General features: G+C 41.3%; 1 protein-coding gene across 1 annotated transcript in view; it reads right to left on the reverse strand.

Annotated features, from left to right (window-relative positions):
- cacna1ha (calcium channel, voltage-dependent, T type, alpha 1H subunit a) overlaps nt 1–25,884 on the reverse strand; it is a 252,931-nt gene that overhangs the window by 207,830 nt on the left and 19,217 nt on the right. Inside the window, 1 exon segment of the mRNA XM_080206889.1 lies at nt 19,623–19,782. Coding sequence (XP_080063015.1) covers nt 19,623–19,782 — 160 coding nt within the window.

Here is a 25,884-nt window from a genome sequence, read left to right on the forward strand (position 1 = left end):
TTATGCAAAAGCTAAAGCCTGAGAATATGGAAGTTACCGGGTGCAATCCTGAGCCCGCACTCTCCGTGGGAATGGTGGCATGCTCCCAAAATTTGGAAAGCATGACTTGCACTGATGAGTTTCCAAGTTCCAATCTTCTCGGTCCCTTGCCAGCGGAGTGGCGAGGAACATGCCGCGGGGTCGCAGAAAGCTCATTTTAATACATTAGCATGTCATTAGTGAGCATTCTCTCTGGGACTTCCCCCCCACCAGATATTCAGTGGGCACCGGTGTGACATCATTGGTCAGCACCAATTACAACAGATCTACATAAGTGTGGACCAGGCGCTTTCACCTTTGAGGTAATGTCTATGATCACATACCTTCAGTTGAGGTCATGATGGGACACATTGGCGAGACCCCCCCCACCCCCCACCCCCTGCCCAAATCAGAATGCAATCATCTAAATTGATCTTCCTCTTCACCCTAGCTATGACTGTAACACTACATTCTGCACTCTCTCCTTTCCTCCTCTATGAAAGATATGTTTTGTCTGTATAGAGTGCAAGAAACAATACTTTTCACTGTATACTAATATATGTGACAATAGTAAATCAAATCAAAAATCAAATCAAAAATAATGGTCACATGCAGTCACTTGACTGCCCTCTAATATCACACCTGGTTTCTTTTTGAGAGAGCTTTTGGGGGCTGAGCCAAAGAAAATCATTCATCTTCTTCCGACACTGCTGCCCCATCCTCTTCTGGAGCATTCTTGCACCGACCAGGGCTGACACTACATCTCAGGTGGGAGTGGTAGTTTCCAGAGCACTGGTGCCATACTTATGGTTGTTCCCATAAAAGTAAATAACTTTTGGGGAAGTAGTCTGCAGAAGGATCTAGATAGGCTAGGCAAATGGGCCAGGAAATGGCAAATGGAATTTAATGTTGGCAAGTGTGAGGTGGTCCACTTTGGTAGGAAGAATGGTAGGAAGGACTATTACTTACGTGGCGAAAAACTGCAGCAGGCGACGGTGCAGAGGGACCTCGGGGTCCTTGTGTATGAGTCGTAAAAACCCAGCTTGCAGGTGCAGCAGGTGGTCAGGAAGGCGAATGGGATGCTGGCCTTCATAGCGAGGGGGATTGAATATAAAAGTAGGGAGGTCTTGCTGCAGCTGTATAGGGCATTGGTGAGGCCGCAGCTGGAGTACTGTGTGCAGTTTTGGGCGCCGCACCTGCGCAAGGATATTTTGGCCCTGGAGGGAGTGCAGAGGAGGTTTACTAGGCTGATACCGGAGTTGAGGGGGTTGAGCTATGAGGAGAGGCTGAATAAACTAGGCTTGTACTCGTTAGAGTTTAGAAGAATGAGGGGAGATCTCATTGAGACGTATAAGATGATGAATGGGATGGATAGGATAGAGGTGGAGAGACTCTTCCCGCTCAAAAAAGACAGTAGAACTAGGGGGCACAGCCTCAAGATAAAGGGGAGGCGGTTTAGAACGGAGTTGAGGAGGAACTTCTTCACTCAAAGGGTGGTGAACCTCTGGAATTCTCTGCCCGTTGAAGTGGTGGAGGCTGCCTCGCTAAATATTTTTAAGAAGCGGGTTGATGGGTTCTTGATAAGAGAGGGGATTAAGGGTTATGGGGAGAGGGCGGGAAAGTGGAACTGAGCCACAACAGATCAGCCATGATCTTATTGAATGGCGGGGCAGGCTCAAAGGGCTAGATGGCCTACTCCTGCTCCTATTTCTTATGTTCTTATGTTCTTATGTAACATACGAGAATTTTTAAGGAAGGCAGAAATAAACCAAAGAGATTGGCATATGTGGATATAAGCTATAATTTTAACTTAAGTCTATTTGTTTTGTTTAATGTGTTCCATATATGTATGTTTGTCTTTTGTTTAAAGAAAATGTGAAATCTTGTGGCATAGTTCCATTGGTCAAAGCAAGGTGTTTGGATTTATCTTTAAATGTTGATGATTCCGTATCAGATCGTGGCAGCTCTGAATCATCTCTTCTGCTCCCATCAAATGAGTGATATTCGCACTTGTTGTCCACATGCTCACTTTTCAACAGAAGATACTAAATAATAATCAAAAGCTGGAACCCTGACCCCAAAGTTTGCACTCATAGCCTAGAGGTGCTAATAATCATTATGAAACTGTTCTTGTGGAGGTAAACTGACTGGCACAAATAGAACTTCGAACTTACATTATCTATAAGATTCGGCTAGTTTGCTCCAAGTGTCTTGGCTTATCACATTTTGACAGTGCTGTTGAAGGGTTAATTTTCTCCATGGTACTGAAAACTGTATAGCAGTTGCATAATCACACATTTACCACGTTCAAAATTAACAAGTTTTATTTCTGATTAATTTGGTCAGGAAGTGGCACAAGTTACTCTGCATCTGTACAAATTATACAGATATTTAAAATTACTGTCAAAACTCCTCACGTACCAGGTTTGATCCCCAGACTTTACTAATCTCAGCCAGAGTTATTTTGTGTGTGTGTGAGTGTGTGTGTGTTGAGCCGGAAGGAAAGGGAGACGCTCACAATCTAACTTAAAATAAAGGTCGGAACAGCACAGAGCTATGAAGGTTATCACATTCCAATAAATGCTTGTTTGAAGATTTTAATGGAAGTGTCACTCATTTGCATGCCATCTGATTCTGTTTGAAGTAATCAGGATTTCCTAAGGTAATAAAAAAAATCACTGGAGTCTGCCATAAAAGTTTTTATAAAAAAAATCGCCATCAAATTGCTGAGTTCAGAGGGCCAGGAAAACAATAATGAAGACATGTAATTGAAAATTAGCCTGTGTGTGAATAGCTATTGCCTATGGGGAGAAGGAAGGGAAAGAAACAAGTGGCAGCTACAGAAGTAAAACAGTGTACAACATGGGCTTCATAATTCCAATTAAATTCTAATGAAAAAAAATTGTGCATTATTTCTGTCACTGGCTACAAGAGAATTTTAATAAAATTATACACTGTCAGTTATGATGTGATATATGCTTACTGGTACATGGCTGCATCATATTTCTCAAATAGTAAAACCCACTTTCCAGTCAAACAGTATAAACTTTGCAAAACATCGCGCACTTCCTCTTTTTAGTTTATAAACCAATGGAGCTCTCTTACCTCAATTGACCACAGTAAATTAGATGACAGGCCAATTCAGAAGACAAATAACATTCAAAGTATTATTTATTCTAGGTATGAGTCAAAACATAGGAACTAGAGTAGATCATTTAACCCCTCCAGCCTGTTCCAGCATTCAGCTGATCTGTGACGAGCTCCATAACCTCATCATTTCCTCATATCCCTCAAAACTTTTATCAATCTCAGATTTAAAACTAATAATTGATCCAGCATTTACTGTTGTCTGAGGACTAGAATTCCAAACTTCTACCAACGTTGCCTGTAGGAGTGTTTTGCCTGAAAGGGTTTTCCCTAATATTTCGACTATCATAAGCTCATAAGATGTAGGAGCAGAATTAGGCCAATTGGCCCATCGAGTCTGCTCTGCCATTCAATCATGGCTGATATGCTACTCATCCCCATTCTTCTGCCTTCTCCCCATAACCCTTCAATCCATTACTAACTAACAATCTGTCTAACTCCTTAAACTTATTCACTGTTCTGACATCCACCGCACTTTGAGGCAGCGAATTCTACAGATTCGCAACCCTTGGGGAGAAGTCGTTTATCTCCAATTCTGTTTTAAGACTAAGGCTATGATCTCTCGTTCTAGAATGCCCCACAAGAGGAAGCATCTGCTCCACGTCTACTTTATCCAGACCTTTTGTCATCTTGTATACCTCAATTTGATCCCCCCTCATTCTTCTAAATTCCAGAGAGGAACGGCCTAAACTGTTCAATCTCTCTTCATACGACAAACCCCTCATCTCCGGAATCAGTCCAGTGAACCTCCTCTGAATGCCACTACATCTTTCCTCAAATAAGGAAACCAAAATTGTGCACAATTCTCCAGGTGTGGCCTCACCAATGCCTTGTATAATTCCAACAATACTTCCTTACCTTTATATTTGATTCCTTTAGCTATAAATGACAACATTCCATTCACTTTCTTTTTTATCTGCTGTACCTACATGCTAGTTTTTTGTGACTCATGAATGAGGACACCCAGATCTCTCTGCACTGGAGCACCCTGAATTCTTTCCCCATTTAGACAATAAGTTACCTTTCCATTTTTCTGATCAAAATGTATGACTTCGCACTTACCCACATTAAACTCTATCTGTCACATTTTGGCCCACTCTCCTAACTGATCTATATCCATTTGTAAAGTTCTTATTTCCTCATTGCAACTTACTATGCCCCCTAGACTTTGACTGTCCAACTTGGAAATATTTTCTTTCTATCTACCTTTCTTGAAAATTTTAATCAAGTCACACATTAACTTCTTAAATTCTAGAGAATGCAAGTTACTAATTTAACCCTTAAAGTCCTGGAGCCCAGTTTACTGTGTGAGGTTGGGAATCAGGAGTTGGGGCTAAATGTGAATCGTGTTCCTGCCTCCACCTCTAGACTGCTGAGGAATGTGATATTGCGCTCCCTGACTCAAGGCTGTCCACAATTGGTCTCAAGATGGATCTGCTGCCCACTTTGACAGACCTGAGGTTGGAAATGGAGTTGGGCCAACTTTTGTGCAGACAGCTGTAAAAGGTTTGATTTCAGTCCTGTCCGTTCACAGATACACCGGACTAAAGGAATTTCCAAAGTTTCTCCAAAATATGCTAACATTTGAATGTATTTCCCACCCTCCCCCTCATCCTTCAAATCCTCAAACCCTATTCCCCAATCCCATTCATACCATTCATCCTCTGCCCCAACCCCTCACCAACCAATCCCACCATCCCCCTCAACCCATATTCAGCCATTCCTCCATTGCCCACCCTATATTCTCCCAGCTCCACATATAACATATGAATTCACAAGCCCTACTGTAAGAATGGTATTACTTCCAAGAGCCCAAAAATCGTCCAAATAAATAACTGGACTACTAAACCTACCGCATGCCTAAACTGAAAACATAGAAGTAATCAAAGGTGAACTAAAAATTACCTTTTAAAATGCTTTCCAGGTAAGTCAGAACTGTCTGAACTTTCTAACTCAAACTCAGAGCTTGACCTTTGAAGGATTTTGGGGGCAGGGGAATTGTCCATTGCAAAGTGAAACTTTTTAGGCAATTCTCATGGAGTCACTGCTTTGGGTCTTACATGAAGTCCTGTACAGCAGCTTTTAAAGTATATCCAGTCACTGACCATCCAGAAATTGGAGGATTTGGGCCACTAGGGTTGCAACATCATCAAAAACAGACACACAGCCATTTTAAACCTCCTTCAACTGTGGTATTAATAGCTCTTTGAAACCATCAACTCCTATCCCAGACTTTTGAGAAAAGCTTAGGTATTTGTGGATGTGTATTTGGGTATTCAAAAACACAAAATATGACAAGCAAATTTATTCATGTTATTATGAATTAAGATTTTTTAATGTTTTTATGTTAAACATTTTATTTTGACTGCTGGATATTTAAATTTGGGAGGAAAATATACAGCAGAGCATGATGGTTTTAGAAAAATTAAGTGATTTTCATTGCTCAATTTCTGAATTTTATTAGATTTTGATTACTTCTCACATTTGATCCATTTCTGATCTGTTGCTCTTATCCACAATAAAGAAATTTCAACCCAGCAGCTCTAAAAGATTTCTACACAATTTGTCTTTACCACATATGGTGTGTGTGTGTGTGCAAAATGTGGTAGAATTTAATGTCTCATCATTCCTCCTTCAGAGACTGAGTTTGGGGAATGGGTGGAGGGTAGGTGGTTGGTCGGGCAGGGAAGTGAAGATCCTGCCACCTTCCAGCCTCGCTCCGAATTAGTTCAGGGCTAGAAAGCTCAAGGATTGTCTTCAACCTGGAGATGCAGCTGGTATTTAACCAGTGCTACAGCATGTGGATACCCCACGAGCTATCAACCTCTGCCTGATGGAATACCTGCCAGAAGGACAGAGGGATCTAGAATAGAAGACCCATCATTGATTAGTATTATATTCCATCGAGTCTCCTGGAAATGGCCTCATCTAGGTTGCCACCAGTTTCCCAGCTGGTGGACAGGACACCAAAGTGATCATTAAATTGTGCCTACTATTTGTAAATATTTTGACATTTATCTGTCTAGAATATTTGGTGCAGTACACCATTCATATATACGAAGTCATTATGAGCAAACTTTAAAATTTTGTTCTTAGTATACCAGTTAGCAAACTTGGAATGTGTTAACAAGTTAAATTTTGTGTCAGGACATATATAGAACAAAGAACAGTACAGCACAGAAACAGGCCCTTCGGCCACCAAGTTTATGTCAATCACATTGTCCTATTAGACCAACCATCTGTATCCCTCTATTCCCCGTCTGTTCATATGTCTATCCAGATAAGTCTTAAATATGTTGTATTCTTGATTAGTTAAGTGGCTTAAATCTTGTTATCTAACTGCACCAAACAGCAGACTAACAAAACCTTTAGGCATTACATGCATTTAATTTTTAATGCAGGTAACATCTAGCTTTTTTTTCTTCAGGAGGCTTTTGTTGCACTAATGGACAATTTAGTGTTCTCCATTTCTGATCCATTACTACTCAGCTAACTGCTTTCAGAATTGTGTCATGTTGCACTAAAACCAAAAAATATCTCAGAAAGAATTTAGGTTTTCAACAAGCTGTAGTTCTTTTGGAGAACCTATCACTGAAGACGCTTTGAGTTATACTTCAAGGTTTATATGAAGCTTGCGAAGAAAACTGGAATTTCAACTGGACATCATGATTAAAATAATCTAGTATATGTGCCATAGAAGGACAAAGAGTGTTTCTGCCATGGAAAAATCACCACTTTATAAATGTAACACAATATTCCAGTCATTCTGCCATGCAGGTCACTTATCAGCACTTGTGGCTTTCCTGGTGCACTTGGTAACAAAATATTAGATATTCCCAATTTATATTTGGTTGGTTGAATCTTCCATTTAAAGAACCTTCCTGTTTAAGCATGCTCTTTTTCAAAATCATTTTATTATCCTGGAGGAAACTCTTTCTGTTTTCTTTCATAGCCTGATTTGATAGCCTGCAGCATATTCCAAAAACTTGCTTATAAAATCACAGATATTTCAACTAACAGTTCTCCATTTATACGGTTCTCTGCTTTTTGGGCGTCTGTGATATCGGGCTACATCATCTTTTCTCTTCTCTCTTAAACACTCTACGTATACCCTGATATACCTCTGGAAACATATCCTAATTGAGTCACAGAGCTCTATAGCACAAAAAGAGGCCTTTCATTACCAGCAGGCTATTGCATTCCCTATAGCCACAAAAGCCAACCAGCACCCTCTCCGCTCCTAGCTTTCATGCATATACAATTTATTATACATATGTCTCCTATTGTTACCTCATTGTCTGCCTGCTCAAGATACAGTGGCACAGTGGTTAGCACTGCTGCCTCAAGCGCCAGGGACCTGTGTTCAATTCCTGGACTGGGTCACTGTCTGTGTGGAGCCTGCATGTTCTCCCTGTGTCTGTGTAGGTTTCCTCCGGGTGCTCAAGTTTCCTCTCTCAGTCCGAAAGACATGCTGGTCAGGTGAACTGACTGAAACAGGTGCCAGACTGTGGCGACTAGGGGAATTTCACAGTAATTTCATCACAGTGTTAATGTAAGTTTTACTTGCGACTAATAAATTAACTTTTAACTTATATCTAATTGATGGATGCAAAAAATGGACTTTAGGTGAATTTTTATCCCACTGACTTCAGTTTTTCAGAACAGCAATCCAGCAAACAAATGGGCCATAATTTTCCAGCCATTCATGCCCCACTCCCGCTGTAAGCAAGGACGAAGAATTTGGCACTCAACCAAATCTTCGTTCACTGCAGTGGGACCCGAAAATCCTGCAGGTGTGAACGGCCGGAAAGATCTGCCAAAATCTACAATTTTCAAAATTAAAAATAAAAATATAAAAATGCTACTAATGATGTCTCTGAGACTACCCAGAAAATCTGTGTATTTATTTATATCTTTTCAACAATGTCATTGTGTCATTTCACAGGTTCACAGAAGGAGATAGAATCTTAACAATGCCTATTGGATTTCTGATTTTGTAAAACACACTGAAGTAGCAGAGAGATAATGATTGTGTTTTGTATGTAGCAATACATAGGTCATTTGGAAAAGCACAAATATTCAAAACATGCTCCAGCAGAGCAAAGGAGCCATGCACTGAATGCAGCGCGTATATTAAAATGGTTATTGAACAACCAAGCTATTGAGGACTTCTCACTTGTCAAATTCAGGGCAAGATATTGTACTTGCTTTGCCACTGGAGAGAGAAGATTTAAATATGACTTTCAACTATTTGAACATTCTGATAGCAAAGGAGCAACTGGAGGTTAGAGTTCCCTGACCATATTTGCAGTGGAACAAGGAAGAACTCAGTGACCCTCAGAATCAGCAATTAGTAATGAGTTTCTACAGCTCGTCACTGATAACAGTATCGGGTCCACTGCAGCCAGGTGGGGAATCGTGAATGACCTGTTCAACCTCCATTATGCATTGGAACCTTAAAATTTTCTGTTAATATGCGAGTAAAGAAGAACATGATAAAACTCTTTTTACTGGCAGAATACACATTCAGATCACACACTACCAGCGAGTGAAAGACACCTCTTTTTTGCCAGATGTCAGCATCCTGCATGAAGTTAGTTCAGGAAAGTCTCTGTAGGGGATCGCTATAGAGGAATTCAGCAGTTTGATCAGATAGATCACAAGCAGTGCGGGCAAGAGAAATGGAAAAAATCATAATGTTGCATTGGTGAGTGCTCTTTTGGGGTTGGTGTGAAGACACATAGGTTAGACAGAAGAAATGGAGCTAGATAACAGCTCTGACCTGTTCTACAGTTAACATGGCTCGACTGGATTGGCACAGATGAAAACAAAAAAAAAATCCCCCATTTTGACAAGTGCATGTTATTTTTAGATTTGTGCTTCTGTTAGCAGATACAACTTAATATTTTAACTAATCATAGCATATTTTAAGTCATTGAGTAAATGTACTCTGAAGATATACTTTTGATCAAATGGTTAGCCTCAGGAAAGTTTAAAATCATTTAATGCTTTTTCAAATTATATGGGACTTGATACTGTTTTGACCAATAGCCTTTATGACATAGTTATGTTTTAAACTGTCTCTTTTAATTTAAGCAATGCAAAATGCCTGGAATGGGCTGGGTGTGAAATTAGACTGAACTGTTCCAAGTGCAAGCCTACATAATCAGGTTGCCAAGGGGACGGGGGCCCTGGTCAAGCCCCATTGAGAGTTAGGTGTGAGCTTTAATACCTGAACATAAAGGAGACGCAGCTGTTCAGGAAGCTTGCAGACTCACAGCAGCGAATTTATTAAGTGGCATGTCGGCCCCATTGCGACCCGGCACACATATAATTCAAATTAAAATTTAAAAGTGCCTGCAGTGGGCATGGGAGACATGTGCGATTATGTGATGGGGTAGGCATCTTTTGCTGGATCCAGCAATTCAGGTGACAATGCAGCAGGTACAGATGGGCTATAAGACAGTCTCTTGGACAAATAGAGCATCACGCCAGAACTTTCCCATCCACTTCCATTTTATGAGCACTTTGTTTTATTTCTTGTTGCAACACATCATCACCATCATCCCCCTCAAATTACTCCCCGCCACTCCCCCTCTCCCCCATCACATCCAAGCCCCTTCAACTGCACATATGTCCGAGCCTTGACGGAGATCAGCCCCACAGTTTAGCGATGCCTTCCTGCAGATTCCCCTCCAGGCTGTCAGGGAATGGCGATAGGTTTTCTTCCCATAGATGGGAACTGAAGACCCTCACACCTGGCCAAGCTGGCTTGGATGGAAATTGCAGAGGCAGTGAGCAAAAGGGGTCCACCAAAGATCCCGAGTCTAGTGCGGGAAAAGGGTCAACAAAATGCTTCTATCCACCAAGGTAAGTGGCACAGCTGCTTGTTACCAAAGAGTTTGTCATCAAGTAATATATTTCTGCAAGTGGGCAACCAAGCCAGGTGGGTGAATGCATGATCAGCCTCATTATCTTTTGACAATTGAGGCCAAAACAAATGAGAGGACACAGGTTTAAAGTGATTTGCAAAAGAAGCCAATGTGAGAAAAAGCAAGTGGTTTGCATCTAGAATGCACTGCCTGGCAGTGAAATGGAGGCAGATCCAATCGAGGCATTTAAGAGGCCATTAGATAATTACTTAAATAGAAACAATATGCAGGGGTACAGGGAAAGGCAGGGGAATAGCATCAAGCCACGATGCTCATTTGGAGAGCCAGTTCTGACATATTGGGCCAAATGGCCTCCTTTTGCATTGTAACCACTCAGTGACTCTATGCCAATTCGGCTTTTGTGAGTGCTTAGAATCATATACCACAGATAGCTGCTATGTGTGTTTGGGGAATGCATGCAGGCTCGGGGGTTAGGTGTTACGTGACATGTCATTTAATCCGCACATTACCAAGCAGGAGGAACAGACCCACAATTTGAGGGACAGGGCAAAGACCAAAGGTGGAGTGCCAGATGTGAAAATGCCCACCTTGCAGAGAAGAGGCACTGCAGATCATAGAAGAGTAATGATTGCTGAGGCTGGAATGGCCATCATAACAATAGGAATGCATCCAACCTGCGCGTGGCATATGAGCACACCGGAGCTGTGATGAACTGTGCCAACTATAATGTGGTTCTTTTGCCCTCCATTGCAGGTCACTGCAATCCCAAATCCCTGCCATAGCCACAGCAGGAGAGGAAACTCCCAGGGCAGCAGACATGGGCTCATCTGACCTTGCAAAGCACAACAGAATCTCCCTGAGGAGAAGTGGTACCTGGAGAAAGTCCAGGTTCTTAGCCCCCTCTCACCTAGCCACTGCTGCATGGAGCCACTGGCTAGAGCAATGGAATGCAGATCAGTGCGCCTATGAGTCATATGGTTGACTGGCTCTTCACAGCAGTCGCTAACCTCTCCATGGAGGAAATCATGTGCTCATAGGTCTCAGACACGGCAGAACTCATGGCTTTCATGGATTCCTCTTTCACCTGCACAAAGCTGCGCATCTCTGCCATGTGTTCTCATACCTTTCACTGCTTCTCCAGCAGACTTCTTGTGGCAATGACCAGAGACCTATCATCAGCATGCAGCTCAGCAGGGGCCTAGTGCACAGCAATCTTTCAAGTGTCAGGGGCCTCAGGTGTAACAGCTTTCCTCAGCTGCTGGGACATGAGTGCAAAGCACTCTTTAGATTATGCTCCCAAGTCTAACACAAACTCTCCATGCAGCTGCAACTGTGCCAGTGGAGGTTGTGGCAAGGCAGGTGACAGTGCATCCTCTGGCTGAGTGGTGTTATCATCCCCAGGCCCTTTTTATTGCACAATTCCATGTCCCAATCCATGTGGTCCCTTTCTTGAGGACTTTTGGTCCATATAGATGCTCTTGATCCACCCCTCCCTCACCCATGACTTAAACTTGCATCTTCTGACCTCTCATCTAAGTAGACCACCTCCCCTATGCTGCAGATTTCCCTAAAAACCCCCACCACCTGAGATATGATCCAAATGGACAAACCGGACACTGCTTGACACTTCTACATGTCTACGAAACAGAAGGCTAGAGTTTCCAGTGTACCACCAACTTAACTTTGAAAATAGAGCTTAATTTGAAAACTTTTTAAGACAATAAGTATGAATGGGACATAAATGTATTGCAATAGGAATCTGCTACTGGATTGCGTGAGATGTGACACATGGGCATCCCATATCCTCTCGCACCCTGGAGTTCTTCATGTGTGGTCTCTTCTGGTCATTACAGCACTGTGACTGGATGGGCTAGAGAGCCGTCAGCCAATCAGGTAGGTAGTTCTATCTACCAATTAATGCCCAATTGAATGTGAAATGGCAGTGGGCCTGTCAAAGTCAGTGGGGCAGGTTACACGCAGACTCTCAAGATGGTGAATGGAAGAAGAGCAAGGTCTTTGTTGATTGAGTACATGAAGAGCATGGCCAGCACAAATAGCAACGAACACAACTTATTTAAAGCTCAAAATTACCATTGCTGTTATGAGCAGAGGGGCGCTTAATGCATCTGCAGGACATTCATCCACATTGACAAGGTGTTAAACTTATTTTAAGAATTAACTATTTCGAACCTTTCATGTTTTAAAGTAGGTAATGAGTGAAGTTTCTGGTATGATTACACTCTTTGAAATTTCTCTCTTATTTGCAAAGGTAATCAAGCCAGTTTCTGAGAGATGAATCTAACAATACTATCTATCTACCTCTTACAACCCTGGCCAGTTTTATTTTATAGTAGATATTTCTGTGGCCCTAAGTGGGGTTTAGAAGAATTATTATTTGGAATATTTAATGATCTACTTTACTCCCATTGATGACATTCAATTCACAATTAAATCATTGTCTAACTTCTTAAAAACTTTGTCTAAGTTTTTTAAAAACAAATTATCCAATGCCACATTACTGCTCCTGATAATCTATGGGTGAAATTTTCCACTCCTGTCAAATTCGATGAACTTTTGAATGACTTGCCAGTTTTTCAGCCCCACCCCCTCCATGGCAGAGCCATAAGTTTCAACTCTATATTCACAGTGGGAAGCAAGATTTATCTTTTTAATTCCTAACAGGCACTGAAGTTTGATAAAGTGTTATTTGGCCCTGTTTAGATGGTTTAAGTTAAACAGTCATATTAATTTTCCATTTCTATTTTTGCAGTCTATAGTCTGGAGCTTGCTGAAATAGTGACTGCCATGTAATCACCTAGTGTCAAAATTATGTCATAGCTTGCCAGAGAATTTATTAGAATGTAACACTGTTGTGTTCAGGAATGGTCAATGCAGTGATCACTTAACCTAAATGGCTGAAAAGGTAAGAAGTTGTGGCAATTTCCAGCTGGGATACTATGCTGTATTAACTGGATTATTTGGGTGATTACCCAAGGTTAAACATTAATTGTTGAAGCAGACTGAATAAAGAGAGGCTAGATGATGGAGCATCTGCTGTAAGCTGGGCTGGTGCAGATCGGTTTTCAGCCTCTTGGCAGGTCCAGTGCCATTTAAGATTGATTGTGGGATCAGGCCCAAGATTAGGTGTGATGCCTATTCTTGTCAGCTTGGATCTTGTGTGTCTCTCTTGTAGGAACCATGAATTAGACTTCATTTGAATTGGCTTTTGAAACAAGAGGATGGAGTAAGGGCCCTGTCCACTCTCCACATTGGCATAATGAAAAACTCTGGTCAGAAAGTGAAATCATGAAGCAGCCAGTGGAAAGTGGGAGATGTTATTTCAAATCCTCTGTTCCCAGATCAGGGTGTGGGATAGCTTGATCTTGGGTTCAAACATAGTTCGGCACAACATCGAGGGCCGAAGGACCTGTACTGTGCTGTACTGTTCTATGTTTCTATGAATGCATCATTCTGAAACAACTGTAGCTGTCTTTTTAAAAAGCTATTATAAAAGGCCTTGATATCTCCATAGGGGAAAGTTCTGCTCTGGATTATCCAATGACGTCAACTACAGACACTTTTGATAAAGGATCATTGACCAGAAATGTTAATGCTGTTTCTGTCCACAGATGCTATCTGATCTGCTAAGTATTTCCATCATTTCCTGTTTTTATTTCAAATTTCCAACATCCACGGTATTTTGCTTTTGTTTCAGCCCGCTCTGCTATCTGAATGTGTCTCAATATAAAAGTAAAATACTGTGGATGCTGGAAATCTAAAATAAGAACAGAAAATGCTAGATAAATTCAGCCAAAGGATCATTTAGGTCTAAAACATTAACTCTGTTTCTCTCCACAGATGTTGCCAGACCTGCTGAGTTTATTCAGCATTTTCTGTTTCTACATTTTTTCAATATGTTGATCTGATTAAATGTAATTGCCATAAAATGTAATACTTCCTAAGACACTGACTCTCCAGCTTATTGTACTTCTTCAATTATATTTTGTACCCATTTTTTATCATTGCAAACCACTCCACTGTCAAAGGGTTTGCACTGTTCTGATTCAGGTCAAATGGAAATGTCTATCAAAGTAGTATTAATACAGCAAATTAGGCATTACTTTTCATTTCATAGAAGGAGGGCAGAGGGGATGATGATAAAATGCTCACTGTTTCAGTGAGGGCCAGGGAGCACAAAGTGACATATGACATCAGTCTTCAGTACCACAAGTTCCTGGAAAATCCATACTATACTGACAATTTTTACTGTAGATGCACTGTTGTCATACCACAAGTTTCCCAACAAATTCTGGCCTATTGAGTGATAGCAAAGTCAATCTGTCATGTTATCCTCATTATCCAAAACATCTTGTATACTACCAACATCCTCATCATTCTTTTCTGTCCCTGTCCAATAAGTCAAGCGTCCTTACATTTTTCTCAATACTTGTTTGAAAAGTACTAGTGTCTTTAACTCTAGATTGTTTGTAACATGTGAATGATGCATTGGCTGTATGTGAAGTTTGAACACAATTTAAGACATGTTGTACAGACTGCTAAAAAAAATCCCCACCAAGTCAATTGAAATTTCCCCTTTCCACTTTGATTATAGAGGTTATTTCTCAAAAATACAGGTAGTCTACAATGTACCTCATGCCCAAATTCCGTCCAGAGGAAAATCAAACAAAACTCAATCAAATTTCCGCCAATGACATTCAGATGACATTCACTTATATAGGTAAATTTAGGGTAAGTCCAGCCTCCTACGCTTGCATTTGAAAGCTCAGAGTGCAAGCAGGCTCAGGTAAACTTTGTCAAAGTTCAGGCAATTGTAATGCTAAAGTTAATCACATCAAGAACATTTGTTTTGAGTCAGTGAAAGAAAAGAATAAGCTGTGCAGCAGCTGGCCATCCTTTTGTTTAAAACAAACTACAGCAGTTGCCTTTAGGCCCAACTGAAGGGGAAGTAAACGTTGCACAACTACGCTTATTTCTAAATCAATTTTGGTAAAGGAAAATACATTTCCCTGAAATACTTCAGAGGGTTTAAAAAGTAAGTTTATTTATATTTCAACCACGGAATTGATTACTCAAAGGTAGTCATGACAGCAAAAAATGTTTCTTTTTTAAACACATCTAAAGAATTTTAGTTAAGAGGATCACTTTCTGATATACCAGCAATGACTGAATGGGTAGCACTCTTGCCTCCAACTCAGAAGGTTCATATTCCACTTCAGGATGTGAGCACTAAAATCTAAGCTGACATGGCTGTATGAGGGAGATGCCTTCCTGGTGAAAGTTGGTTAGTTATCTTAAAGTCATAGTCATAGAGATTTACAGCATGGAAACAGGCCCTTTGGCCGAACTTGTCCACGCTGCCCTTTTTTTTTTAAACCCCTAAACGAGTCCCAATTACCCACATTTGGCCCATATCCCTCTCTACACATCCCACCCATGTAACTGTCCAAATACTTTTCAAAACTCAAAATCGTATCCGCCTTCACCACTATCTCTGGCAGCTTGTTCCAAACACTCACAATTCTCTGAGTGAAAAAATTGCCTCTCTGGACCCTTTTGTATCTCTCCGCCCTCACCTTAAACCTATGCCCTCTAGTTCTAGACTCCCCCACCCCTGGGAAAAGACATTGACCATCTAGCCAATCTCTGCCCCTCATTACCTTATAGGCCTCAATAAGGTCACCCCTCAGCCTCCGACGCTCCAGAGAAAAAAGTCTCAGTCTATCCCGCCTCTCTTTAAAACTCAAACCATCAAGTCCTGGGAGCATCCTAGTAAATCTTTTCTGCAATCTGTAGTTTAATAATATTCTTCCTATAACAGAGTGACCAGAACTATACACAGAATTCCAAGTGTGGTCTTATCAATGTCTTGTATAACTTCAACAAAACGCCCCAACTCCTGTATTCAATGTTCTGACCAATGAAACCAAGTATGCTGAATATCTTCTTCACCGCTCTGTCCATCTGTCACTCTACTTTCAAGGAGCTATGAACTGTACCCCTAGATCTCTTTGTTCTTTAACTCTCCCCAACGCCCTACATTAACTGAGTAAGTCCTGCCCTGGTTCAGTTTACCAAAATGCATCACTTCGCATTTACCTGAACTCCATCTGCCATTCTTCAGCCCACTAGCCAACTCTTGTTAAAGATACACAGTAATGGGCAAGGGCGGCATGGTGGCACTGTGGTTAGTACTGCTACCTCACAGCACCAGGGACCCAGATTCTTGGTGAAAATACTTCAGTGCTTGGATTCCGGATTCAGTGCTTGGGTCACTGTCTACGCAGAGTCTGCACGTTTGCCTCATGTCTGCGAGGGTTTGCTCCAGGTGCTCCAGTTTTCTCCCACATTCGGAAAGACGTGCAGGTTAGGCAGATTGACAATGCTAAACTCTCCCTCAGTGTATCCGAACAGGTGCCAGCGTGTGGCAACTAGGGGATTTTCACAGTAACTTCATTGCAGAGTTAATGTAAGCCTACTTGTGGCTAATAAATAAATTTTAAATTTTTGTTTGATTCAGGGCTGACAGCACAGGTCTCTTGTGGTGCAAGAGGATGGACCTCCACCTACATTTAAACTGGCATCTGGTCTCAGTAAAGATTACAAAGATTTTATCATCTTTACTGAGACCAGATGCCAGTTTAAATGTAGGTGGAGGTCCATCCTCTTGCACCACAAGAGACCTGTGCTCTCAGCCCTGAATCAAACAAAAATTTAAAATTTATTTACAAAGATATTATCATGACCTTGTCGGGGCATTACGCTGGACCACATGGTCCACTCTGACCAGTTTTACAGGATTCTGAATAGCGGTATTATGACAACATCCACCTGGTTTGAGACTTGATCCATCATTCCTAGAAGGTTGGTCTGTAAACTGCCTTCCTCTCCCTTGATCTTGAGAAGGCATTTGACGGAGTGGATTTTGAATATTTATTCAGGACTCTGCGAACAGTGGGTTCATGATGCATTTTTTTGCCAATATCTGACTTCTGTACGCCACCACAGAATGTTTAATTAAGATTAATGGGTCCTTGATAGCACTCCTTCGGTTTGCAACAGGTTGCCCCATGTTTGGCCAATTATATTCTATCTGCGTGGATACTTTCCTGCATTTCTTGCTGGGGAGGGTGTTGTAATTGGCTCTGCATGGGCCAGGCATGTAGATTGTCCTGTCGACTTATCCAGCTGACCTGTGATGGATGCATAAGTGCCAACAAATCAACTCCACGAGGATCATTTGGGGAAACTGTGCCAGACTCTGAGTTAGTTGGAGCTCAGACCATTGAAAAGAACACCGCCCAGCTGCTTTACTCAGGGGTCTATCTTAGCCCTGCTGAGTGATCCTGGCTGGCAAACTGGGAATGGTTGGAGGTCAAAGTCATCAGTCACATCGGGTGCTGGACAGGACTATTCCAAGTATTATGGTACAGGAGTTAACACAGGTCATAAATCAACTAATAGCCACACTGTTGGGTATTTTGATCTTTCCCCTAGAGTCTCATCAACATCTTCTGGGACAAAAGGATGCACAGAGTCAGTGCTGAGGCACTGAATCTCCTGCTTATGGAGAATGGAGAGGTGCTGATGCGCTTCCTCACCCAAGTGCTGACATTTTGCCTTCAGACCTTGCGGTGATCCCTTTACATTGGGCACCTGCCCCAGTAGTGTTCGTTGGTAATGCATTTCTTCTGCTGGGTGCATGGTCTTTATTATAACCTTAAGTTCCTATTTATGGACCTGGGAGGGCTTTGTGTCTCCTTGCAGGAATTGCCTGTCTTTTATCAGGAACCTCCTTGTTAACCTGCTCCTGCGCCTTGTTGAGGTGGCCAATAATAGGTCCAGGCAGCAGATTGTGGAGGGGACTGTCAGGCCTGGTTGTCTGCTGCCTTTCTGTGACAATGTTCATGCCTCAGTTGAAAAGGAGCGCGCAGTGTCTGCTGGTATTCTTGAGGCCTTCCGTGGCCAATGGGCACCGTGGGAGATGGAGTGCTTCATCAGTCCTCAAACCAACATATTAACTTGACTAGATAAATTTTGTTTAACATTTTGTCTTTTCTTACAGTAGACCTCAAAGGGGCTATTTACTGTTATTTATCCCTCAATCAACAACACAAAACCAGACTGGTTATCATCACCTTGCTGTTTGTGAGAGCTTGATGGCTACCATTTGGCTGCCATGTTTAATTACAACAGTGATTATGCTTCAAAAGTACTTCATTGACGATGAAGTGCTTTAGGAAAATGTCAGAATGTCAGTTTCTTCCAAAGCTCACAGCAATACCTTTAGGCATATCATTTCAGGGACATAAATGGAAATAATTCAAGTTTTTCAGTGTTCTGCTGGAATCAGTGGGACAGCTTCTATTTTTTTGAGACGGACCCTAATTGAAAATGGAAACTGACTCTCATAATTGCTAAGGAAACTGAGACCGACAATGCAATTTAAACCACAACTTCTGGTTGAAAACATATAAAAGGAAACAGAACCAGCAGAATTCAGTAGAGGTTGATGAGTCCTTTGGTGCAGTACAGGTAAGTTGAAGAAGACAGAGGCTAGATCTAAAAGCTGAGACTAAGCAAAGAGGTAGTTGCTGCAGCTGTGTCTGTTATTTCAAGATAGTACTGGTGGTCTACACCATCCAGATCAGGTTGCGGAGTTCTGCTGATGAGTGCCATTTTTGGTGAAGAATGTGCCCGCCAAACTCAGGTGCAGTGTGTGCTGCTGAAAGCAAAAAGATCAGGCTAGTCCTAAAAAAGTAGAAGCTGAAATTCTTTGTGAGGAAGACAGAGTTTTGAAGGATGCTGATAGTGATGGCATATAGGCTGAGTGGATTACCAAGTCTATCTATAAGATCTATGTTAATTCCATTTACCATTTAGGGAACAATTTATTGTTTACAATCTACCACAATTTGTCTGTTAATTCATGTTTAACTTGAGCTGATTCTGGGTTTTAGAATACAGAAGATTGCTTAAGATAGATTTTCATGTTTGCTTTGCTTGACTCTTGTATAATAAATTATCTTCTATTTTAAACTATAAAATCTTGTATAATAAATTATCTTCTATTTTAAACTATAAAATCTTGTTACTCTGTTCTTTCAGTAAATAATAGGTATTTTGTATTTTTTAAACTACTAGTCTTGAGACATAGCAATGTTTACATTAATGTTACTGTCAAGATCAAGTCCACTTTGTATTCATATAGAGGACAAAGTTCACATAATCCAAAAAGTGTCATATCTAGAATGTTTAAATCACCTATCCAACAAGTGTAGCTTCCTACTGTTCTTGTCAATATTATTCTTACATATAATGTAATTGCTTTTCAATCAACATTAAGAAAGTACTGACTAAAACTGATGTGGCATCCAACTTAGCTTAAGATCATGGATTTTTTGAGGTGGGATTTAGGCAGACAGATAGGACAGTGTAGTAAAGTATATTTGACTATTCTACATTAGAAATCAAAATCTTTCAGAAAAGAACTATATTGCAGAAAAACTCTCATGCAGTTTAAATGATTTTAGAGGGTATACTTACATTGCAAAGCTGTCTTCAAAAAAACACCTGTTCCTTAGCAGCCCAGCCCACAGCTGCACTCCAACAATTCCAAATATAAAGAAGACAAAAAAACAAAGAAGAAGGACATTGCCTAACATAGGCAGAGTATCTAGTAGTAAAGTCACTAGTATTCTCATACCTGAAAAACATAGAAATGCAAATGCACCATTAGTGAGCACTTTAATTTTTCTTTCAATTACAAATAACTTTGATGACAAACTCATGTTTTAGTAGAAAATGTTTAATTAAACTTTATTCTATGAAAAGTATCAAAATGTACATATTTCTAAAATGTTCAATCTACTACAAAATGATTACACTTTAAAAGAGACAATGACATCTTGCACAAAGATTTGGCAATCAACTCAAAAGTGATGAGGAATTTACAGTTGGCAATGTATTCATATCTGAACTTTATTCCAGCAATGTCATAGATTCATTTATTTTATTTCAAAGAAGCTGATGCTTCTGCTAAAATACAAGGAAAAAGGAATATCATGTGTGGCCATTAAGTGATGATATAATAATATGCGCAGACACCTTCTGCCTACCAATGTCACATCTCACAAGAGTGTACATTTTCAGAATAAAAGTTCAGAAAAGGCTTTAGCATCTGCTGCAGTGTGAACTTAGTGCCAGACATGGAGACATTTCAGTGCCAATTGTTTCAAGAATGCAGCCTACTTGAAGAAATATCTTTATGACAAAACTAACCCTGTAACTCATTAACACTGTCTCATTAAAACTAATGTGAGCTCCCTTAATCTCTGTAGCAATTACTCTTTCAATGTTGCTATGTTTCATCAAACTCACTTGCTTTACTGATTTAATAAATATACTAAAGACCAATCAGGCTGATGCACTCCCACCTGACAATCCATGTGAATGTTTTTCCCATTACAATGGATAAAATATGGGACTGGTGCTAATATGTAGATTACACATAGCTGCTTTCAATAGCTTTTCCATTGGTTAGCTACACAAATATGAATTCAACTTTTAGTTTGTGACAGCACCTTATAACCACTGACCAAGGAAGATCTTTTGAGCTTACTGGGTGTAATAGTTAGTGGTCCTTATTGAGACAAGTAACAATTTACAGACCAGACTTGGAATTCCCTTAGATTGTGCCAATTTCAGGCTTAAATGATCAAATCACCCTTTAAAGTTCCAGGTAATGCAAATTACTCAATACTCCCCAATCGATGTGATGTGATTTGTGAGAATTGAATCTAAACAATTGAGTAATAAATTAGTTAGCTAGATTGGCTTATAAATTAAGGTAATGAACCAAAACCAGGTAATTCTGTTTTTACACACTGTGATACGCAAATAGGACTAACACGCTAAATACTCAGCAAATTAGATTTATTCAAAAATCAATTACTCAGCATGCAGGAATGAATTGCAATGGTTCTATTTTAACCTGATTTTATTTTGATGTCAAAAAATGATTGACATGGAGCCCTGCAGCTGAAGGAATACCAATCTAGATTTAATAGGGGGATAGGTATTGAAAAAAACATTGGCATCTTTACACAGCCCTGTCAACTATGCATCAATGAGAAATAACAAAACCACAAAGTTACAATGCCACTGCAGTAAAATCTATAAGCTGCAGAGGCAAAGTTTACCATGTCACAGTCAATTTAACAAGATGAGCACGGCAAAATGCTTGTTTCAAATCTTATTACTGGTATACTTCACTTTGTACTGAACTTCATATTTGACACATACTGCAACTACGTGAATATAAAAACTGCCTAAAAAGATATTTCTTACCACCAAGACAAAATATCTACAATATTCAAGTTTCACAACTCACCCACTCACCAGATTGCTATATATTAACAGTTTTAGTTGTGGGTACTAATGCAGGCCATTAGCTGGGGTGTATTTAATTATTTGGCCCCCCGTATTACAGATTTTACTTTGAGAAATTATACAACTGTCAAAAGGAGAACAGTATAACTTTCTCCAATGAACTAAGTAAAAACAGAACTCTCCTCCAGTATTTTATTGAGTCAAGTTGAATTTAATCGTTTATTTGAATCTGTGCGGAGAACGTAAACCTCAAGTACCAGCACATCAAATCTGCCACTAATCTGGAAAACAAAAAACCAGGAGCACAAGAAATTTTTTTTGTGCAAAAAACACTCTCAAAGAACATCACAAAAAATGTCTTTGTATTAAGTAATGTAAATGGTCCTTCAATTGGCTCCATGTTGTTACTGACATAGGGTGCTGAAAGGAAGAGTTTACTTTGGCATTGGTGTGAACAGATTGCATGCTAGATTTTTCACAATAATTTTTACTGCCCATATAAGTATACATGGAGTGAAGGAATCTATACTGTGACAAGTATTGCTCAATGGTATTTATGACATATTTTACGCACCCACATCACTAACAGCTGTTCAGGGTCCTAAGGAAAATGATATTGGACAACTTTAATCTATTTCCCAATGGGATTGAACCATAAGAAGCAATGAACCGTTGCATTCAGAATTAGGAGCACTAACTACTTCTTACTTAAATGTTTCATCCATTATGTCTCACTTCCTTATTAATAAGTATTTCTGTAGCTATTTAATTGACTCCTAGTGTGTCCCAAATTTTTCTGCTTTATTCCTCCACACATCAGAATGCACTTTTACATTTACTGTTGGTGGAAAATGGCTGTTTGTAAATTTGCCTGTTTTACACTCCACCTGATTTTTGTTTCCATTTTCTATCTGGAGATTAAATGAATACATTAAACTAGTAATTCCAATATCTGTGGTGGGAAAATGATCCACAGCGTTATGTGGAATGCCATCAACACTTAACTAAAAAGCAAAGGTCATTAAGAGCGGTCAGCAAGGAATTCTATGAGAACCTAACCAAACTGATAGATAAACAGGAACAGAAAAGTAGAGCAAAGGACATCACGACTCACTAGGTACCATCAAAATACAATACTTCCCCAACAATAAGCATTTAAGGCACTGCATTAAGACAAGGGAGAATCTAATGTATTGGTCTGCATTCAAAAAATAGGTTTAGTTTATCCACATAAAAGGTTAAACTTTATGTAGTATAAGGTTCCTCCCAAATGTTCCCTCCTCCTTAAATTACTGACCTACACCATGATATGATTCCACACAGAGAACTAGTATTCTATCCATCATGTGAACAGTAAACCATCAGATTCATCTCATTCCATTTGCTACTATAGCACCTGACAGGCTTAACTTGTGACACTGATTTTGAACCCACACTCCTCATCTGTGAGAATGGCGGCACCTGCTCAAGATCCAGAAAGTATGATACGTGCCGACGAATTTCCAATTCTATTCTGATCTTCCCACTCCTCATTGGTGGAGTGATAAACAACACATTGTGGAACCACAGAAAGCTTGTTTTAATATATTAGCATGCCATTAGCGACACTTCTCTGGGACTTCCCCCCTCACCAGACGGTCGGTGGGCACCTGCGTGACATCACACCAGCGCCATTTACAACAGGTCTATAGAAGCATGAACCTGGCACCTTCATCTCCAAGGAGATTTCAGAGATGAATGTGCTCAGGCAACCACCACCTCTGCAGTGTGCACTGTTCAGGAGGCACCGGACGGGTAAGTTCAACTCGGGGCCAGGGGTGGGGATCCCAGAATCATCATTTCAGTGAGAGTGAGTAGGGAGGGGTTGCTTGCAGATCTTACCTTCCCTTCATGTCCATGCACCCCTTGCTTTAAAGGGGTTGTCAGGCTGGTATACAGATAGCACTACCCACATCCTGCTTTCTGAGTTCCTGTCCATATCACAGCTAAGGGAATGCTTAGTGGGGACTAGCAAGAGAGTGGAAACGCTTGATAACAAGAAGCTCAGCACTGGGGGCGACTGAATTACCTGGGTGGGGCTCTGAAAGCCAGCTGGAAGGCTACGGTGGTAGATTCAGGAATGGGCTGTGTCTCCCCACATGCTACCTGAAGGGCCTTGGATTCAGGAGAAGATGACTATAGTGTCATTGGAACCTATACTCAGGTAGCATTGTGAGGAAGAAGGGGGGGAACCTCCCTAGCAGTCCAAAACTGATTGTTAGGGGTGCTTGCGTGTAACAGTAGATCTTAATGGGTCATGGAAGGTTGCTCAGCTCTGCACCTCTTGTGACCTGCGAGAAACAAGCTACCCTCTAGGAATGCACTGGACATGTTAATTGCTGGCTTTGCATGATTTAGTTGGGCCTCACCTACCACAAGAGGCAGATACTTGGCTGAACAGGCATCCAGCCTGTACTTACTAGTAGTTATGCCAATAAATGCTGCGCACCATTCAGTGGAGGCCATCTTTGCAAGTGTATGGATGGAGGGGAACCCACTGCCTGTGGCCCCTAATGTCAAAGCCACTTAATTTCTATGCAAGTGGATCATTCCAGGGCAGCAGGGGTGAACTGTGTGGCATCTCCCAGTCGGCCACATTCAAATCCATCCTTGAGGTTACATATGTCATTTGCATGAGAGCTCACATATATACTATCTTGGAATGGGACCAGGGGAACTAGAGCCATGGGCTCCACCACCTTCACAGGCTTTCCCCAGGTGCACAGTTTGATTGGCTGCGCTCACATGGCCCTGCATGTCCCAGGATGCAACATAAACCACAAGGGATTCCACTCCCTCAATGTGCAGCCTATCTGTGATCACACAGTGTGCCTCATGCAGATGTGTGCCCATTTATCAGGGAGCGTCCATGACAGTTACATCTTGGGGCACTCCCAGATCCAAGCCATCTTTGAAGGAGAGCCACGGCTGGAGGGATGGCTCCTCGGGGACAAAGGGTACTCCCTCAAGAAGTGGCTGGTGATATCATTGTGAAGGTCACAAATACCAGCGGAGACTCGGTACGATGAGACTCATGTTTCAACATACATGCTAGTCGAACAGATAATTGGCCTGCTGAAGACACAGTTTAAGTGCCTGGACTGGTTGGGAAGGTGGCCTACAGTATAGACCCGAGAAGGCCTCCCACATTATTGCAGTCTGCTGTGCTCTCCACAACTTGGTGCTGCAGAGAGGAAATCACATGAACTTGGAGGAGATGGAGGAGAGCCACATCTCCTGGGATGAGGAGGACGATGAGGGTGACCACGCAGAGGAGGAGGCACAAGAAGTCTGGGCAATGTACGAAACCCGAAAGGGCCGACACACTAGGGCTGCCTCATTGCATCTCACTTTGAGGACGAGCAGGACTAAGAGCGACTAACATCTCACCAGTGATGCAGTGCCAGAAGTATGCTCCCATGCTGTTGCCAGGCATCGTGGGCAGGGCACTGAAGCTATTGGTTGCACTTTGTGGGAGAATGATGATGACTTGCATTGAGGAAAGAATGATGTTCCTCTCATCCTCAGCATTATGACTGATTCATGTCCGCCATAGACCTCAACAGATCCTGCCATTGAATGGGCTTATTGGCTCAGAAATGTAGGATGTGCAGTGTCAGCTGCTACAGGCCCCAGCCATGTCAGGGGCCCTGGTGTTCACAACCATCTTACAGTGGAAATGGGCAGCTGGACAGCCCTTGGAATCTTAATCATGAGAGAACACTGCTCAACACAAGAGAGGTGTGTTTGGATGGAGGGAAACGAGGGGATTCACCTTTATGGATGGGAGTTGGGAGATGGGCACTGGGGAGGGGAAATCCAGCAGCAGCGCTTCCTTACTGCCAGTGCGGAAGGTACATAGCACTACCATTCTCACACTCCTCAGAGATGAGGTGTCGTGAGCATCGTGGTTCTCCCAAACTTGGTGGCATGAACAGACGGGGTGGAGGCTCTATGGGTGAATGGAGCCCCTCATACAGAGCTCCCCAGTGCTTGCAGCAGTTCAGTCATTGCAGGGCAGGCGAATCAAAGGGGACACGCTGCAGTGATACATGTAAGCATAAAAATTATTACCAATGGGCATGAGATTCAGTCTGAAAATATGCTGGTGCAGTCAGCAGGAATCACTCTGTCATGCCAGAACCAACACTCTGAATTATGAATTTGGATGGATTTGATGGGAATGTAAACAGTTTTGTAAATAACTTAACAAAAGAATTTAGCAATTTTGAGATTATACTTGGGGAGGGGGGACATATAGAGAAATGGGTTAATGGTTATGTTAGCGATATATCATGATATTAATGATGTAAGTGTGACATTAAAGGTCAGATGACTAAGGCTCCAGGGAGCTCAATGAGGAACAGTCTGTGTCCCA

Source organism: Carcharhinus amblyrhynchos, chromosome 18 (genome assembly GCF_965287045.1).
Source record: "Carcharhinus amblyrhynchos chromosome 18, sCarAmb.v2.hapA, whole genome shotgun sequence".
NCBI classification, from domain to species: domain Eukaryota; kingdom Metazoa; phylum Chordata; class Chondrichthyes; order Carcharhiniformes; family Carcharhinidae; genus Carcharhinus; species Carcharhinus amblyrhynchos.